Source organism: Hemitrygon akajei, chromosome 24, assembly GCF_048418815.1.
Source record: "Hemitrygon akajei chromosome 24, sHemAka1.3, whole genome shotgun sequence".
NCBI classification, from domain to species: domain Eukaryota; kingdom Metazoa; phylum Chordata; class Chondrichthyes; order Myliobatiformes; family Dasyatidae; genus Hemitrygon; species Hemitrygon akajei.
This window is the reverse complement of record NC_133147.1, coordinates 22661384-22681341: the sequence shown is the minus strand read 5'-3', so window position 1 is coordinate 22681341 and position 19958 is coordinate 22661384. Positions and strand designations below refer to the sequence as shown.

At 49.8% G+C, this 19958-nt stretch overlaps 1 protein-coding gene across 2 annotated transcripts in view; it reads right to left on the bottom strand.

Moving 5' to 3' along the window:
• LOC140715960 (vacuolar fusion protein MON1 homolog B-like) overlaps positions 1-19958 on the bottom strand; it is a 40439-nt gene that overhangs the window by 7543 nt on the left and 12938 nt on the right. For both annotated transcript variants that reach the window (XM_073028565.1, XM_073028566.1), the window contains exons 2-5: positions 16716-16837; positions 16469-16588; positions 12264-12560; positions 10135-10933 (exon numbers count right to left, since the gene is read on the bottom strand). In XM_073028565.1, coding sequence (XP_072884666.1) covers positions 10135-10933; positions 12264-12560; positions 16469-16588; positions 16716-16755 — 1256 coding nt within the window. In that variant the 5' untranslated portion in view covers positions 16756-16837. The remainder of the gene's footprint in view (positions 1-10134; positions 10934-12263; positions 12561-16468; positions 16589-16715; positions 16838-19958) is intronic.

Here is a 19958-nt window from a genome sequence, read left to right as displayed (position 1 = left end):
GCATTCCTCACCATCAACTCAACTCTTAAGATCAATCTAACCCTTCCCTTCAGAATCACTTCTTTGCCAGTATGCGAAACCGTACCAGAATTGATTGTGGTTCAGTGCCAACCATAACATGATACAATATCATAACAGACAACACAATAGCAACTAACCATTCACAACACAATAGTGCAGTCAGCTGTGAGCAATCTAGAATTAGCAGAGCAGTCACATGCAAACGTCAATACATAACCCTTGTACATAACCTTCCATTTTTCTATCATCCATGTGCCTGTCAAAGAGACTCTTAAATGTCCCTAATGTACCTGCCTCAGCCACCACCCCGGGAGTGCGTTCCATACATCCACCACTGTGCAAAAAAAAAACTTGCCCTCAACTTTGCCCCCGCCCCTGTACTTTCTTCCAATCACCTTAAAATTATGCCTCCTCCTATTAGCTATTTCATCCCGGAGTCTCTGGCGACTCACTCGTTCAATCTTGTACTGATCCCTCTAAGCTGCATGGTGCGTGGCCATGCCGTGACTGAAATACTCCCACGCACATAGCCTTCATTGCCGCACAGCTGGGATTTCCTTTTATATCAAATCAAAAGCATGTGATTTTTCAATTTTCATTCTAAATATTCAGAGTATGCACATTACCAAAAAAAAATGTTTAAAGTGCCGCGCAGTTTTCAAGCCGGGTACACACTTTCTGCTCAAAGCAACGGTTGACCTGCGCGGCTGTGAAGTCACCCCTCGTCCCAATGCCTTTGAACGGAAAATCCTACAAAAGGTAGTGGATTCAGCCCAGTACATCACAGGTAAAGTCCTCCCAATCTGAATCCCATACTGTAAAAGGACTAGATGGGATAGAGTTAAGTGTGTTCAGGGAAGTTTCCTTCATCAGTACAAAGAAGTCCCGACAAGAGAGCGTGTGATACTGGATCTGCTCTTAGGGAACAAGACAGGGCAGGTGACAGAAATTTGCTTAGGGGAACACTTTGCATCCAGTGACCAACAATGGCATTAGTTTCAAAGTAAGTATGCAAAAAGATAGGTCTGGCCCATGCGTTTGAGAAACTAAATTGGAGAAGGGCCAATTGTGATAGTATCAGAAACTATCAGAAAAAAGTGTGGATTGGGACAGGCTATTTTCTGGCAAAGGTGTATTTGTTAAGTGGGAAGCCTTCAAGAGTGAAATTCTGAGAGTACGAAGCTTGTCTGTGCCTGTCAGAATAAAAGGTAAAGATAGCAAGTGTAGGCAACCTTGGTTTTCAAGAGATATTGAGGCCCTGGTTAAGAGAAAAAAGGAAGAGGTAGATTAGGAGATCGTTTCATCGAGCTCCTACACTCGGTCCACCAGAAAAAGCAGGATCTCCCAGTGGTCACCCATTTTAATTCCACTTCCCATTCCCATATGTCAATCGCGAAGAGACCACACTCAGGTTGGAGGAGCAACACCTTATATTCCATCTGGGTAGCCTCCAAGCTGATGGCATGAACCTGGTAATGCCCCCCCCCCCACTTCGCCATTCCCCTCTCTCACTTCATCTCCTTACCTGCCCATCACCTCCCTCTGGTGCTCCTCCCCTTCTCTTTCTTCCATGGCCTTCTGTCCTCTCCTACCAGATTCTCCCTCCTCCAGCTCTGTATCTCTTTCACCAATCAACTTCCCAGCTCTTTACTTCACCTCTCCCCCATCCCAGTTTCAACTATTTCTTCCTCCCCTCACCTTCTAACTCTTGACTCATCCTTTTCTCTCCTCCAGTCCTGATGAAGGGTCTTGACCCGAAACATCGACTGCATGCTTTTCCATAGATGCTGCCTGGCTTGCCGAGTCCCCTCCGGCATTTTGTGTGTATCGTTTGGATTCCCAGCATCTGCAGAATTTCTCTTGTTTGGTATTGAGTACAGGAGATGGGATATTATGTTGCAGTTGAATAAGACATGGGTTGAGGCCTAATTTTGAATACTGTCTGCAGCTTTGGTCACCTACCTACAGGAAAGATGTAAATAAGATCGAAAGAGTACAGAGAAAGTTTACAAGGACGTTGCTGGTCTGGAGGACCCGCGTTATAAGGGAAGATTGAATAGGTTAGAACATAGAAGATTAAGAGGAGATTTGATAACAGGTATTATGAGGGGTACCAAATAGGATAAATGAAACAGGCTTTTCCCACTGAGGTTGGGTGGATTTACAATCAGAGGTGATAGGTTAAGGGTGAAGGGTAAAAAATTTTAGGGGAAAAACCTTTTCACTTAGAGGGTTATGTGGGTGCGGAACGAGCTGCAAGCAGAAGTGGTGCGTACCGGCTCGATTTCAATGCTTAAGAGAAGTTTGGATAGGTACATGGATGGTAGGGGTTCGGAGGGCTATGGTTCTCGTGCAGGTCCACGGCGGTAGGCGATTCAAATGGTTTCAGCATGGACTATATGGGTCAAAGGGCCTGTTTCTGTGCTGTACGTCTGTTGACCCTACAACCACTGAGCGCACCTATGTGAAAACGCTGTCGTAAAAACGCAGCATCCATCATCAGAGATCCCCACCACGCGCTCTCTTCTCGCTGCTACCATCAGGCAGATAGTACAAGGGTCTCAGCACTCGCTCCACCAGGTTCAGGAACAGTTACTACCCCTCAACCATCAGGCTCTTGAACAGAAGGGGATAACTTGCCCATCCAATTAAGATGTGTCCCACAACCAATGATCTCAATTTTAAGGACTCTTTATATTCTTATCTCATGTTCTATTGCTATTTATTTATATCTGCATTTGCACAGTTTGTTGTCTTCTGCACTTTCATTGATCCTGCTATAGTTACCATTCTATAGATTTGCTGAGCATGCCCGCAGGAAAATGAATCTCAGCATTGTAAAGAAAAAGCTTGCAAGAAAAAGTTTGTGAACCCTTTGCAATTACCTGGTTTTCTGCATTAATTAATATAAAACATGGTCTGATCATCACAATAATAAACAAACACAATCTGCCTAAACTAATAACATGCAAACATTTATACTACTTCTCATCAATACTGAGTACACGATCTAAACAATCACAGTCCAGGTTCAAAACCATATGTGAACCTCTGGGGTAATGTCCTCTATAAAAGTTATTTGGAGTTGGGTGTTCCAATCAGTGAGATGAGATTGGAGGTGTGGATTGTAGAGGTGCCCTGCCCTATAAAAACACGCACAAAGTCAGCTTACTCACAGAGCCTGCTCTTCTCAAGATAGATCTGTTTATGTGCACCATACCTCAATCAAAACAACTTTCAGAGTACCTTAGAATAAAAATTGTAGAAATGCATGAAGCTGGAAAAGGCTACAAAAGCATTTCTAGAGACTTGAGTGTTCATCAGTCCACAGAGAAACTGTCTACAAATGGAGGAAATTCAGTACTTCCCTAAGAGTGCGTCTCCTGCAAAGATCACACCAAGAGCTCAATGTGCAATGCTGAAGGAGGTGACAAAGAACCCAAGGGTAACAGCAAAAGACCTGCAGAAGTCTTTAGAACTTGCTAAGGTCTCTGTTCATGTGTCTTTCTATAAGAGAAACACTGAACAAGAATGGTGTTCATGGAAGGAAACCACTGCTTTGCAAAAAAAAAAAATTGCTGCACATCTCAAGTTTGCAAAAGGACCACCTGCATGTCCCACAATGCTTTTGAGACATTGTTTTTTGGACAAATGAGACAAAAGTTGAACTTTTTAAATAGAAATGCACACTGCTAAGTTTGGAGGAAAAAGCGCACCGCAAACCTACACTAAAACATCATCCCAACGGTGAAGCACGGTGGAAGGAGCATCGTGGTCTGGGGCTGCTTTGCTGCCTCAGGGCCTGGGCAGCTTGCAGTCGTCGAGGGAACAACGAATTCAAAATAGCTTCAAGACATTTTACAGGAGAACGTCAGGGAAGTGGTCTGTCACCTGCAGTTTAATAGAAGTTGGACGATGCAACAAGACAATAATTCACAACACAAGACTATATCAACAACAGAAAGGCTTAAAAAGAAAATCTGTGTTTTGGAATGGCCAAGACAGAGTCCAGACCTTAACCCAACTGAGATGCTGTGGCATGAATGAAGAGGGCTGTTCAGGCAAGGTACCCCAGAAATATTAATGAACTAAAACATTTTTTTTTTAATGGAGGAATGGTCTAAAATTCCTCCTTGCATTGTGTGAGTCTGCTCAGCAACTACAGGAAAGGGCTTGTGGAGGTTATTGCTGCTAAAGGAGGTTCTACATACTTTTTCCAGCACCGACTGTGAATGATTTAACAACGTGCTCAATAAAGACATGAAAAGTCCAATTGTTTGCGTGTTATTAGTCAAGGCAGATTATGTTTGTCTATTATTGTGAAGGTCAGACCACACTTTATGAGTAATTAATGCACAAAACCAGGTAACTGCAAAGGGTTCACAAACTTTTTCATACAACTGTATGTGCACTCTGAGGAAAATTTACTTTGAAACTTTGATCCTCCTTCACTCCTAGGAGAAAAGCCCCATCTTACTCAGCCTCTCCTCTCAAGCCAAATGAATCTGATCTCTAAATGTATAACAGAGCCTGATTAAAATAAATGAACTATTTTAGAAAGACAGTTCAAAAATTAAAAAAACAATTTCTAAGTAGTATAATTATTGTAAGATGTTACCATCCAAGTATTAACGTGTACACCGGGTCTGAAAGGATTTCCAAACGTAACATCCAACATCACGTATTCTTGCTGGGAAAACATCTCATCACTCTCATGTTGTAGAAGTGACTTATTAGGCAGTAACAACAATATGTTCCGTGCCAACAAAAGTTTTGCGCATGCCATCTTGGGCACCAACCCTGGTCTAAGCAGTCCACTACCAAGCAAATTGGTCACAAATTCCTCGATCTGGGACTGAGCATTTCTCTCTAAAATTCGATCCTTAACTTCCTGACCAACAGGCCGCGGCTAATAGTGGCCAACAACGGCGACACCAACAGACCGCCATCAGTAACAACCAGCAGGCAGTGATACCATCAGACCGCGATCGAGAAGAATAGGCAGCAACGCCACAGTTATCCTCAGCAAGGTTTTGTCCCGTCCCCTCCTCTACTCCTTGCACACTTATGATTGCGTGGCCAAATTCCGCCAAAACTTCAAGTTTGCAGACAACACCATTGGCACCGCAGTGGGCCGCGTCTCAAATAGCAATGAGAGAGATTACAGGAGGCAGATGGAGAGACTAGTGATGTGGGTGTCATGATAACAAACTTTCCCTCAGTGTCAGCAAAACAAAAGAGCTGGTCAGTGACTTTTGGAAGGAGGGTTTGGGGGGGGGAGTGGTGGAGCACATGCTCCTGTCTACATCAATGATGCTGAGCTCAGGAGGATTGAGAGCTTCGTTCCTTGGTGTCAGCATCACCAGTAGCCTGTCCTGATCCAACCACATACAGGCCATGGCCAAGAATGCTCACCAACTCCTCTACTTCTTCAGGAGGCTAAAGAAAAAAGTTCAACACGTCCCCGTCGATCCGCACTGATTTTTTATCGATGCGTCATAGAAAGCATCCAATCTGGATGGATTACGGCTCTGCCCGCGACCGCAAGAAATTCCAGAGTTGTGGACACAGCTCAGCACATCATGGAAACCAGCCTTCTCTCTGTGGATCAGTCTACAAATCCCGCTGCCTTGGTAAAGCAGCCAGCACAATCAAAGACCCTACCCACACCGGATATTCTCTCTTCTCCCTCTCCCATCGGGCAGAAGATACAAAAGCCCGAAAGCACCCACCACCAGGGTCAGGGGCAGCTTCTACCCCAGAGACCGGAATCGCGCACGGTATCTCTGATGCCGGGATGGGAACCATGCGCGGTAAACCCGATGCACAAATGGGAAGCGTGCACAGTACTCCCCTTGCGGGTACGGGTACAGGAGTGAGCTGTGTAAAACTCTGGCGTGGCCGCACTCAGTTCTGGTCACCCCTTAACCGGGAAGGGTGTGGGGGGCTCTGGAGAGGGGATGCAGAAGAAGTTTGCCAGGATGCTCCCTAGATCAGAGCTACTAGGAGAGGCCGGACAAACTTGGGCTGTTTCCTTCGGAGCGGCAAAAGATGAGGGGAAACGTGATGGAAGTTCATAAGATTAGGAGGGGCACATGCACAGCAGAAATCAGACAGCTAGTACCTTTTCTCCAGGATATCACTTAATGTGAGAGGGGCAAGTTCAAAGGAGATGTGTGGAGCAAGTCTCTTTACAGAGAGTGGCGGGTACACGGAACGTGACGCCGGGATGCTGGTGGAGGCAGATACAATAGAGGCATTTAAGAGCCTCTTAAGCCAGAAATTGAAATGGATCCTCCAGACTCTTCCTGACGAATGGTCTTGGCCAGAAACCGTGTATTCCCCTCCTAGATGCTGCCTGACCTGCTGAGTTTCTCTGGCATTTAAGATCAATTGACCATAAGACACAGGAGCAGAATTAGGCCATTTGGCCCATCGAGTCTGCTCCACTATTCTATCGCAGCCAATTTATTACCGTCAGGAAGGAGGTACAGGGGACTGAAGGCACACACTCAACGATTCAGGAACAGCTTCTTCCCCTCTGCCATCTGATTCCTGAGTGGACATTGAACCCATCAACCCTACCCCTACTCTTTTCCCTTTTTTCACATTATTTATTTAACTTTTCTAATATACATATACTAGACAACTGGGTGACCCAATGGGACACCCTTTGAGAGAAAGGTAGTCTGATGTGATGTGATGTGCTTTGGAAACTAAAGGAGAAAAACTCAGTTTATTAAAGAATAAAGACGCATAGCAAGGCAAATACAGCTCCTCCTCGTTTAACGACGGACACTTTTGATGACAACGTTTCTAGTTGATCTGCCACCCTTCTGCAAGAATTGTCTAACGTTTTCATTTCTTTTTCCCCGGCTTAAAGCCACGTACAGCTGACCATGCTGGAATACCGGTTTCTCCAGATAAACCAACACATTCTCCATGGTTTGGCCTTGCGCCTTATGTATAGTCATAGCAAAGCCTGACTGTATCGGGAACTGGCTCCACTGAAGAGAGACATCTTCCCCTTCTGATAAACTGAGAGTAATTCTTGGGATCATGACAATGTCATTATTGAACGCACCAATGTTCATCTTTGCTATGATGAGATTGTCGTGCAGTTCTTCCACCATCGTTTGCGTTCCACTGCAAAGCCTTGGTGGATCCAAGTTCCTCACTGAAATGATGGGAAATCCCCTCTTCAATTCCAGTTTATGTGGTGGCAATCCAGAGAGTTCGACCGAATCAAGGAATTCTGTTGGAAAATGAGTGGCGTTAGCTCCTTCACTTATGGCATTGAAGGAACAGTATTCTTTCATGATTCCAAGGAAGCATCTAACGCATGTGAAGTTTATTTTTCGCATCATTTCATTGAGAGGAACCAAGATAGAATTCCTCGAGAACAGTTCTGCAGGATTGTCGAATGTCAGGTAGATGAAATCAATGCATTCTTCCATAGTTTTTGCCAGCAGAATCGTATCTTCAGGTAATTCGATTTCATCGTTTTCATTTTTCTCAATCTTGTCTTCTCCAACATCCAATAAGAACTCAGAATATCATCCTTCTCCCTCACTCAGTCGCATGTTTCTCTTCAATTGAAACTTGAAGCTTCTCCATAAGTAGGATTTTTTAATGCATGAATTCTCCACGTCAGCATCATTTCCACGTTTCACAACTGGTAGAAGCTGACGGAAATCGCCACAGTAAATGGTTAAAATACCCCCGAAGGCCTCATTCTTGCCGCATAGGTCACGAAGAGTCCAGTCCATGGCTTCGAAGCTCTCCCTCCTAATCATGGGGCACTCATCCCAGACGATAAGCCTCGCATTTTGGAGTAAATTTGCAGTATTGATGTTTTTATTGATGTTACAAAGGGCATCTTCATTGACTTTGAGGGGTATTTTGAATCTTGAATGCGCTCTCCTACCACCAGGCATCAATGTTGCTGTAATACCTGATGATGCTACAGCAATAGTAACACCTCCATCTCCCCTAACTTTAGCGAGGATCAAGTTGATGATAAATATCTTGCCCGTTCCTCTTGGTGCATCAATGAAAATCATTGAAGAGAGATTCCTTTCCAAGCAGTCGCACACATATTCACATACTTCCCTTTGCTCATATTTCAATAGGGGGTCCTTCAGTGAAACAAATTCCTGCTGTTCGTCTCTGTTGTATTGCAGTTCACGCAATAATTCCAGATTGCCAGCACTTTGAGTAATTGTTCCGTTTTTTGATGTTAGCAAATTATACTCTTCAAGTGTTTTGCCCAAGTTCTCAAGTTTCTCTTGGAAATACAGAAGAGCTTGTCCATGATATCAGGATCATTGATAGTTCTCCACAGATTCACCACCTTGATAAAGAAATTCCTCCTCATCTCTGTTCTAAAGGGTCATCCTTCTATTCTGAGGCTGTGCCCTCTGGTCCCAGACTCCCTTAACAAAAGGAAACATCATCTCCAAGTTCTCATTCAAAAGGTTTCAATCAGATCCCACACTCATTCTTCTGAAATCCAGTGAGTTCAGGCCGAGAGCCATCAGAGCTCCTCGTAAGTTAACCCTTTCATTCCCAGGATCATGCTCACCAATCTCCTCTGGATGCTCTCCAAAGCCAGCACATCCCGTCTTCCACAAGGGGCCCAAAACTGCTCACAGTCCTCCAACGCCCACCAACGCCTTACTAAGCTTCAGCATTACATCCTTGCTTTTATATTCCAGTTCTCTCAAAAGGAAAGCTAACATCGCATTTGACTTCCTTACCACCGACTCATCTTGCAAGCTAACCCTTGGGGAGTCCTGCACGAAGTCTCCTGAGTTCCTTTCTACCTCTGATTTCTGAACTCACTCTCGGTTTAGATCAGGGGCTCCCAACCTTCTTTTATACTTACTGCCTGAAACACTGCTGGCGTTTAGAGCAGCAATGAAGGTCCTCCATCTCTGGTGGTGTCCAGAGCTTCCCTCATCATGTCAGTAACTTCCTCTCAGTTTTCCACTGTCAGTTCTGCAAATCCCAGGAGGAACTCAAGAATCCCGCGTCACTCAGATGCAGAAGGGAGTCCTCACTGCTGCTTCCGTGATCATTTTGTTTTACCAGTCAGAGCTGGAGCTGAGCTGGACCCATGACCACAGTCTGCCCTCTGCCCTTTGACCCTACCAGGAGCCAAAGTACGAGGGCCCCGACTCCAGCCAACGGAGCTCTCCAGGCCACTGAGGCACGCAAGCCTCCAAACCACGATGAGGTTGTGATCTTCTTGGACGGCCATGGACCAGTGCCATGAAGCGAGGGGTCTGTGGACCCCGGGTTAGGAATTCCTGGTTTAGAAGATAATTTTAATTCTTCCTACATCAGTGCATGGACCCGACACTCTCCTAATACTGTACTCCATCTGGCACTTCATTGCCCACTCTCCCTACCCATCCAAGTCCTCCTTAACTGACAAAAGCACTGTGCTGTACAAGACCACCTGCGGAGACTGCAACAAGAACTACATCGGCCAGACAGGATGCCAACTCTCACCGGCGCGGAGGCACGATCCACCGTCGCTGATCTCGGCACATGGTGACCAAGGAGGACTCCGCTTTAACTGGGGCACCGCGGAGGTCCTGGCGCAGGCAAACACGAAGCAGGCACAAGAACTTTGAGAAGCGTGGTTCTCCTCGGATAGCTCTGCGAGCAAACATATCAAAATAGACACCATCTACCGAACCCCTAAGAGCCAACAGAATTCAAAGGTCGACTGAAGGAGTAGCCAATCAGGACTGAGGCAAGTGAGGTTATAGAAACGTGAGCACTGCCAGAGAGAAAGACCAGCAGCTGGATGTGCAGTGAATGGAGGGGGAGATGGACCAGTTGCGTCATCATCCACACTTCCTCATCCTCTCCCCACCTCCTCCTTCCCTCGCTACTCCATTTCCCTACAGCGCATCCCCAGGCCCTCACCTGGCGTACTGGGTGAGTTGCCGGTGGTTCTCACCTCCTCCTTCCCTCACTACCCCATTTCCCTACAGCGCATCCCCAGGCCCTCACCTGGCGTACTGGGGGAGCTGCCGGTGGTTCTCACCTCCTCCTTCCCTCACTACCCCATTTCCCTACAGCGCATCCCCAGGCCCTTACCTGGCGTACTGGGTGAGTTGCCGGTGGTTCTCGGGGACGTCCAGGGGCTTGTACATGAAGTGCCAGAGGTCAGCGATCCCAGGCGGGGACACGCCCCCGCCTTCCCCCAGGGCCTCGCCGATGGCCCGCAGCAGACCCTGGGCCCGCAAGCCTTCCTCGATGCGGCGCTTGCAGGCTGCGGCGGAGTAGAAGGCATCGCGGTCCGTGGAGAGGAGCAGGAGGCAGAGGCGGCAGGCGGGCGGGTCCAGGTACGAGACGTAGACGTAGAGGTAACCGTCCGGGCAGAGGCGGGGCAGGCAGATGGGCGCCCACACCTCGCCCGCCTGGAAGGAGCTGGAGGCGGCCAGCAGGTTGAAGAGCAGCTGCAGGTCGGCCGGGTCCAACCGGGCCTCCTCGATCACCGCCCTCTCCTGCACGATGGTGACCAGGCTGCCACCCGCCACCAGGATGGAGAAGACCAGGTTGGGGGCAGCGGCCCGCCGCAGGAGCTGCCCGGCGGCCTCGCGCAGGGGCGCGGCCAGGGGCAGGCAGCGGACGGCGCCCAGCAGCGGGCCCGGCTCCCGCTCCAGCCTCCGCAGCAGGCCGTCCAGGATCTTCTCGGAGCCGGCGAGCAGGCGGCGCAGGTCGAAGCTCTGCTTGCGGCGGAAGACGCGGGTGAGCGTGGCCCGGGTCAGCATGCTGAGGATCTGCTGGTAGACGTAGAGCAGCTCCCGGCGCAGCTGGCGCTCCGACTGGCGGCCCCGCGACACACACACCAGCACCAGTGGCCCCTCCTGGCTGAACACCACCTGGTAGTCATCTGAAGGTCAGGGTGGCGGGAGGAGGGATAGGAAAGAAAGGGTGAGGAGGTGTGGGAGGGGGAGGCAAGGGAGAGGGTGGTGGGGAGAAAGGTGGGGTGAAGGAGGAGGATGGGTATGGGGAAGGGAGAGGATGGGATAGGAAGAAATTAGATCTCAGCCTGTAACCCACTCTTGCAGATCTGTTATTCTATATAAACCCTCCCCCAAGCCCCTAGATTAGATCCCAGTCTGCAACCCACACCCAGGGTATATAAACGCACAAACCCCAGGATCAGATGCCAGTCTGAAGCCATTTCCGGGGATCTGTTACTCTCTTTACACCAAGTGCTCACCTGCTTGTCAATGCAAGTATCTAATCAGCCAATCACGTGGCAGCAACTCGGTGCATAAAAGCACGCAGACGTGGTCAAGAGGTTCGGTCGTTCGGAGCAAGTATCAGAATGGGGGAAGAAATGTGACCTAAGTGACTTTGACCGTGGAATGATTGTTGGTGACATGGGGGGGGGGGGGAGGGGGGTGGTTCAAGTATCTCAGAAAGTGCTGGGATTTTTGGAAACAGCCTCTAGAGTTTCCAGAGAATGAAATGCAAGAAACAACAGACATCTGTCGGCCAAAAACGCCTTGTCGATGGGGGAGGTCAGAGGAGAATGGCCCGACTGGTTCGAGCTGACAGGAAGGCGACAGTAACTCAAATCTCTGAACGCACAGCAGGTTGAACACTAGCGAATGGGCTACAGCATCAGATGACCGTACCGGGTTCCACTCCTGTAACTAATACAGGTGGCCCCCGGTTTTCAAACGTTCGCTTTACGACAGCTCGCTGTTACCTGTTTTCGCTAACCAAAGAGGATTTCTGCTTTTACGGTAAAAAGATGCCCACTTTATATGTGGCTACCACGACCGTGAAGCCTTGTGCGGGCGGTTGTTTGCACATGCATGTACGTGCCGATTTTTTTTCTCCAAATCAATTTTGATACATGAAACTACACCGTACATACAATGTTTCTACTTTATATAGGCTGTATATTTATCATATCATTCCTGCTTTTACTATATATCAGTGTTATTTTAGCATTTATGTGTTATTTGGTATGATTTGGTAGGTTATTTTTTGGGTCTGGGAACGCTCAAAAATTTTTCCCATATAAATTATTGGCAATTGCTTCTTCGCTTTACCATATTTTGTTTTACGAAAGGTTTCATAGGAACGCTCTACTTTTGGATAGCGGGGGGAAACTGTATAATAGGCTACCGAATATATTAACTCCCCAAATGCCTGGATCAGAGTTCCACCCGTGACCCCTCCCCTCCCCTCAAGGCCGCTCCTACCTGCCTGGATGGAGCGGATCAGGTTATCCCCAGCCTGCACGAAAGAGACGAGGGCCATCATCACGCCCATGGTGGAGGAGAGCGCCTCCTCGTTGCCGTAGCGGGAGTAGATAGGCTTGCCCGCCTCGCTCAGGATGAAGACGTGCTTGCGGTGGGCGCGCCAGGCGTCCGCCGTGATGTCCTCGTCCCTCTTGGTAGGGGCGTGCGCGGCCGAGGGCTCCCTCTCCCCCGCCAGCAGCTCGGAGAGCTCCTCCACCTCCTCGTCCTCGCCGGCTGGCGGGCTGAGGGGGGCAGCGTCTGCAGAGGGAAGGAGATGCACGTCAGTGCCTGTCCAGTAAAATGGAATTACTCTGACAACATCCCCAACAACGTCCTGTTCATGCGTCTGTCCAAGAGCCTCTGAAACACCTCCATTGTATCTGTGTCCACCACCTCTGACAACACCCTCTAGCCACTCACCACTCTCTGTGCGACAAAACCTGCCCTGCACATCTCCCTTAAACCCCCCCCCCCAAATGCATGCCCTCTAGCAGTCGAAGTTGCAAGTTCCCGAGTACCCTGGGAAAAGGTACCGCTTGTCTACACTACTTACACCTCTCATCAATTTTTCAAACTTCTATCCCGCCTCCTCTCACCCTCCACCAACCTCATAGCTCCCACACCCCGCACTTCCCGTTTCTACCTCCTACCCAAGATCCACAAACCTGCCTGTCCAGGTAGACCCATTGTTTCAGCTTGCTCCTGCCCCACTGAACTCATTTCTGCATACTTCAACACTGTTTTATCCCCCCTTGTTCAATCCCTTCCCTCCTATCTTCGTGACACTTCTTATGCTTTGAATTTTTTCAATGATTTCAAGTTCCCTGACCCCCCCCCCATTGTCTTATTTTCACCATATACCTCCATCCCCCACCAGGAAGGTCTCAAAGCTCTCCGTTTCTTTTTGGATTCCAGACCCAACCAGATCCCCCCCTAGCACCACTCTCCTCCGTCTAGCGGAATTGGTCCTTACTCTTAATAATTTCTCCTTTGCCTCCTCTCACTTCCTTTAAACTGAAGGTGTAGCCATGGGCACCCGTATGGGTCCCAGTTATGCCTGCCTTTTTGTTGTCTATGTGGAACAGTCCAAGTTCCAGGCCTACTTTTCCTTCACTACATCAATGACGGTACTGGCGCATGCTGAGCTCGTTGACTTCATCAACATTGCCTCCAACTTTCACCCTACCCTCAAATTTACCTGGTCCATTTCTGACACCTCCCTCCCCTTCCTCGATCTCTCTGTCTCTATCTCTGGAGACAGCTTATCTACTGATATCTACTATAAGCCCCTGGACTCTCACAGCTACCTGGACTATTCCTCTTCCCACCCTGTTACTTATCAAAATGCCACCCCCTTCTCTCAATTCCTCCGTCTCTGCCACATCTGCTCTCAGAATGAGGCTTTTCATTCCAGGACAAAGGAGATGTCTTCCTTTTTTAAACAAAGGGGCTTCCCTCCCTCCACTATCAACTCTGCTCTCAAACACATCTCTCCCATTTCCCGCACATCTGCTCTCACCCCATCCTCCCGCCACCCCACTAGGGATAGGGTTCCCCTTGTCCTCACCTATCACCTCACCAGCCTCCATGTCCAACATATTCTCTGTAACTTCCGCCATCTCCAATGGGGTCCCACCACCAAGCACATCTTTCCCTCCGCCCCCAACTTTCTGCTTTCCGCAGGGAACGCTCCCTACACAACTCCCTTGTCCATTCGTCCCCCCCATCCCATCGCACCGATCTCCCTCCTGGCACTTATCATTGTAAGCAGAACAAGTGCTACACCTGCCCTTACACTTCCTCCCTCACCACCATTCAGGGCCCCAGACAGTCCTTCCAGGTGAGGCGACACTTCACAGTCGGCTGGTGTGGTATACTGCGTCTGGTGCTCCCGGTGTGGCCTTTTATATATTGGTGAGACCCGACGCAGACTGGCAGACTGTTTCGCTGAACACCTACGCTCGGCCCGCCAGAGAAAGCAGGATCTCCCAGTGGCCACACATTTTAATTCCACGTCCCATTCCCATTCTGATATGTCAATCCATGGCCTCCTCTACTGTCTCGATGAGGCCACTCTCAGGTTGGAGGAACAACACCTTATATTCCATCCTGGCAGCCTCCAACCTGTTGGCATGAACATTGATTTCTCTAACTTCCGTTAATGCCCCTCCTCCCCTTAATTTTTTTTAAATCCCTAATTTTAATTTAATTTTTTTTCTCTCTCTCTTTTCCTCTCACAATATCTCCTTGCCTGTTCTCCATCTTCCTCTGGTGCTCCCCTCCCTCTTTCTTTCTTCCAAGGCCTTCCGTCCTATGATACTCCCCCTTTCTCCAGCCTTGCATCCCTTTTGCCAATCAACTTCCCAATTCTTAGCTTCATCCCTCCCCCTCCGAGTCTTCTCCTATCATTTCAGGTCTCCCCCTCCCCCATCCACTTTCAAATCTCTTACTATCTCTTTTTTCCCGTTAGTCCTGACAAAGGGTCTCGGCCCGAAACGTCGACTGTACTTCTCCCTATAGACGCTGCCTGGCCTGCTGCGTTCCACCAGCATTTTGCGTGTTGCTTGATCTTCTAGCATCTGCAGATTTCCTCGTGTCTGCATTTTTAAATTCACTACAGTGTGGCCACTTTGCACTAACGTGGACTTCCTTTTCGGTCCAATTGTGTTTTATTTTAATACATATTCTGCATAGTTTTTTCATCTAGTTCTGTGAATGCTGCTTATGAAGTATCTGTATGGGCTGATGAATGGCTGAGGCAGGGACCAATGCCAGGACAAAGGTAGCATGGACGAGTTGGGCTGAAGGGCCTGTTTTTCATGCAGCATGACTCTACCACAAGCGCTGGGACAGGGGGTGAGTGCAGGTGTGTGGCTGGGCGTCAAGGGGCCTGCCTCCCCACTGGGGAGATCTCAGAGCAGAGGTTCAGTGTCACATCCCGTGCACGGTTCAGGAGGAGACCAGGCCACCCACCCACCCTCCCCCCATCAGATAAGAAGGGTCAGCGGTAAGAACCTGCAGTCCCACAGGCTGGCTGCCAGGACACGCAGAGACAGAGTGAGGGTACCCTGTTCTGGAAACTCCGCGGCGAGGACAGATTCTCAGATGGGACATTTGGGGTGGGTGGGGTGCTTCTGGGTGGCAAGTTGGAGGTACCTTCCCTCCGCCAGCCTGCAGGGCACCCTGGGGCAAGGTGAGGCAGCACCTGATCTGTCATGTGAAGCCAGGGGAACAGGTGGTGGACGGTCGTATGAGCAGCCAGTGGGCATCACACACAAAATGCTGGTGGAACGCAGCAGGCCAGGCAGCATCTATAGGAAGAAGCACAGTCGGCGTTTCAGGCCGAGACCCTACGTCAGGACTAACTGAAAGGAAAGATAGTAAGAGATTTGAAAGTAGGAGGGGGAGGGGGAAATGCAAAATGATAGGAGAAGACCGGAGGGGGTGGGGTGAAGCCTCCAACTCTGTACCATGATTCTTTCCCTTCTCCAGCTCTTAGCTTCACCCCAACCCCTCCAATCTTCTCCTATCATTTCACATTTCCCCCTCCTACTTTCAAATCTCTTACTATCTTTCCTTTCAGTTAGTCCTGACGAAGGGTCTTGGCCCAAAATGTCGACAGTGCTTCTCCCTGTAGATGCTGCCCTGCCTGCTGTGTTCCACCAGCAGTTTGTGTGTGTTGCTTGAATTTCCAGCATCTGCAGATTTCCTGGTGTTGACAATACTCCAAATGCAGCCTCACCGATATCTCATACGACGGTAACATAATGTCCCAGCTCCTGCACTAAGTGGCCTGACCAATGAGGCCCAGTGTAACAACTGCCTTTTTCATCGGCCTGCCTACTTGTGCTGTCACTCTCAGGGAACCGTGTCCCTGTACCCGTGTCCCTTTGATCTACGTCACTCCCCGGGCACAGCCGTTCACTGTGCGAGTCCAGCCCTGGTTTAACTGCCCAGAATGCAACCACCACCTTGTCAAAGCAGGCCCTTTGGCCCAGCTTGTCTGTTACAGTCCGTCCGCACTATCTCCAGCGGGGGGAGGGGGAACGGGACGGGTTAAGCTCAGCAAATGGGCCTGGTTTGGGGGGGACGAGCAGAGAGGAGCTTGCCTGCACCACTCCCTCCCCCTTGTCCTACCCCGCGCTCCCGAGTCTGGTGAAACTCACCCGCGGTGGGCGTTCCCTCTTGCCCTCCGTGATCAGGAGGGGTCCCAGATGTGGGCGGGGGCTCCCCCAGCTCCGCTTCCTGCTTTGCCAGCTCTGCCCCCGAGCCATTGGGGGAGCAACCTGGAGAGAGAGAGGCACAGAGAGACTTGGTCAAAGCAGCTTGGTGGCGGAGTGCGTCTGTGTATGTACGTAAAGATCAAATTCAGATCTACGGTTGTGAAGGGGGGAGTCATCCCGATGGTTTTACCTGGGGGAGGGGAGGAGCGCTCCCTCTCGCTGGAGTTCATCTGGAGGCCTGGAGTGGCGCTTGGAACCACATCGTCGGTGAGAGACTCCCCACAGCAGATGGAGAGGGAGCGGGTGCTGGGGCTGGAAGAGAAACAAGTGTCAGATCAGTAACAGGGAGGATCACCTTTCCGCGATGTCCCATTGCCCGCCCTGACCCCTGGGCAGATAGCGGTGGGAATTGAACCCTGATATTTCGGGTGCTTTGCACAGTAAAGCACCAAAGCAAACACTATGGTACTAGACCACACATAGAGCGGTCACGTGCTCCATTAGTCACTAGACCCTAAGGCAGATTGTGAGTTCGAGCCCCGCACCAGCCCCACAGAGGAAGATGCTAATAACACTGGGCAACAAGATTTTGCTTTTGAATACTTTTGGCTGTATCTTATGGATTTTGGGCTGCTGATCATGAAAATCACCGTGAAATTTCCCTATCGCACACCATTTTTATTTAAATCACCCATATTATTTCAATTCATACTTCAAGTCCGAATAACTGATGCCAAGATTGAGAAAGGCATTTTTGTTGGTCCACAGATCAAACAGGTCATCGATGATAGACAATTCAAAGAACTTCTAGTGGGATCGGAGAAAATCACATGGAAGGCATTCAAGGGTGTTCAAAATGTTCTTGGCAACTACAGAGTACCAAACTACACGCAACTGACTGACAACGTGATTCAAGCACACAAAACCGTGAAGTGCACCATGTCACAAAAGATTCATTTTCTACATTCCCATTTAGACTTTTTCCAGCAAATCTTAGGGCTGATGAGCACGGTGAAAGGTTTCACCAGGACATTGCGGTCATGGAGAAACGGTAACAAGACAACTGGAATCCATCAATGCTGGCTGATTATTGTTGGACAATTCAGCGAGAAGCCTCAGACGTGGAGTACATCAACATTTTTAGCTTAGTTGAACTACTGCAAAGCGTTATGCAGTTAAATGCATTATATTCAATAAAAGTTAATTTCTCGTTTCTCCAAATTCCTACATGACACAAGTAGCCTGAAATTATATTTGTGTTCAGCTCCAAGCAGCCTAACATAAACAAAATTTTCTAAGGAAGCAACACTTTTGAAAAAACCTGTTGACAAGTATTAGCAGTCCAGGCAAGGAACCCAAGGCCTCATTGTCCACCCCATCTTCGGGCGTGAGCTGTAAATGAGGGCTCTGTTGGTTAGGGTCGACCATGCGTTGCAGGGCAGTACGATATGGAGAGCCAGCTGTTGCCCACGCGGCAGGATGCCCATCTCCATGCAGCTGATAAACCCGAAGGAACAGCACAGACCGATACAGTTTGGCACAGGAGCTGCCAGTCACCGCTGAATTCCACGTAGGACTGCCTTGGGAACTCCTGCTCCAGAGTTACTCCCGAGGCCCTTCCCATGAGAGGACACAGCCTCAAGGCAGCGGAGGTTTGAGATGAGAGTTTTCCTTCTCCAAGATGAGCTGCCAACCACAATTGACGAGCCCCATCTGCCCGAAGCGACTGGTTTTATGGTGCCTGAACCCGCCTTGACCCTTCTCCTGTCAGTAGGAATGCCTCTGCCGGGCTTAGTAGCTAAGCCGCACGTGAAGACCAGGAGCTGGATTTGGTTGTGACAGACGCCACTGAGAACATTTAATAGGGAGTGGGAGCTTATCCAGACTATTCACCCTGGCAGAGGTCCATGCTAATCCAGTGACCCAGCGCCACGAGACCACAGACACAAGCGCGCCCTGGCAGCTGCCACCATCTCCAAGCCCTGGCACATCGCTTGTGCCCACAGGCAAATGCACTGGTCAGTTTTAGTCACAGAAACAGGCCCTTTTGCCCATCGAATTGTGCCATCCTTCAACCACCCGATGACACTGATCACTTTACATCTGACCCCATTCCCATCGATTACCCCACCCAGATTCTCCCCCTCGCCCACACGATTCACCCATCGATTACCCCACCCAGATTCTACCCCCTCGCCCACACAATTCACCCATCGATTACCCCACCCAGATTCTCCCCCCTCGCCCACACGATTCACCCATCGATTACCCCACCCAGATTCTCCCCCCTCGCCCACACGATTCACCCATCGATTACCCCACCCAGATTCTCCCCCTCGCCCACACGATTCACCCATCGATTACCCCACCCAGATTCTCCCCCTCGCCCACACGATTCACCCATCGATTACCCCACCCAGATTCTCCCCCCTCGCCCACACAATTCACCCATCGATTACCCCACCCAGATTCTCCCCCCTCGCCCACACGATTCACCCATCGATTACCCCACCCAGATTCTCCCCCTCGCCCACACAATTCACCCATCGATTACCCCACCCATCGATTACCCCACCCAGATTCTCCCCCCTCGCCCACACGATTCACCCATCAATTACCCCACCCAGATTCTCCCCCTCGCCCACACGATTCACCCATCGATTACCCCACCCAGATTCTCCCCCTCGCCCACACAATTCACCCATCGATTACCGTACCCAGATTCTCCCCCCTCGCCCACACAATTCACCCATTGATTACCCCACCCAGATTCTCCCCCCTCGCCCACACGATTCACCCATCGATTACCCCACCCAGATTCTCACCCTCGACCACACAATTCACCCATCGATTACCCCACCCATCGATTACCCCACCCAGATTCTCCCCCCTCGCCCACACGATTCACCCATCAATTACCCCACCCAGATTCTCCCCCTCGCCCACACGATTCACCCATCGATTACCGTACCCAGATTCTCCCCCCTCGCCCACACGATTCACCCATCGATTACCCCTCCCAGATTCTCCCCCCTCGCCCACACAATTCACCCATCGATTACCCCACCCAGATTCTCCCCCTCGCCCACACAATTCACCCATCGATTACCCCACCCAGATTCTCCCCCCTCGCCCACACGATTCACCCATCGATTACCCCACCCCGATTCTCCCCCCTCGCCCACACGATTCACCCATCGATTACCCCACCCAGATTCTCCCCCCTCGCCCACACAATTCACCCATCGATTACCCCACCCAGATTTTCCCCCTCGCCCACACAATTCACCCATCGATTACCCCACCCAGATTCTCCCCCCTCGCCCACACAATTCACCCATCAATTACCCCACCCAGACTCTCCCCCCTCGCCCACACGATTCACCCATCGATTACCCCACCCAGATTCTCCCCCCTCGCCCACACGATTCAC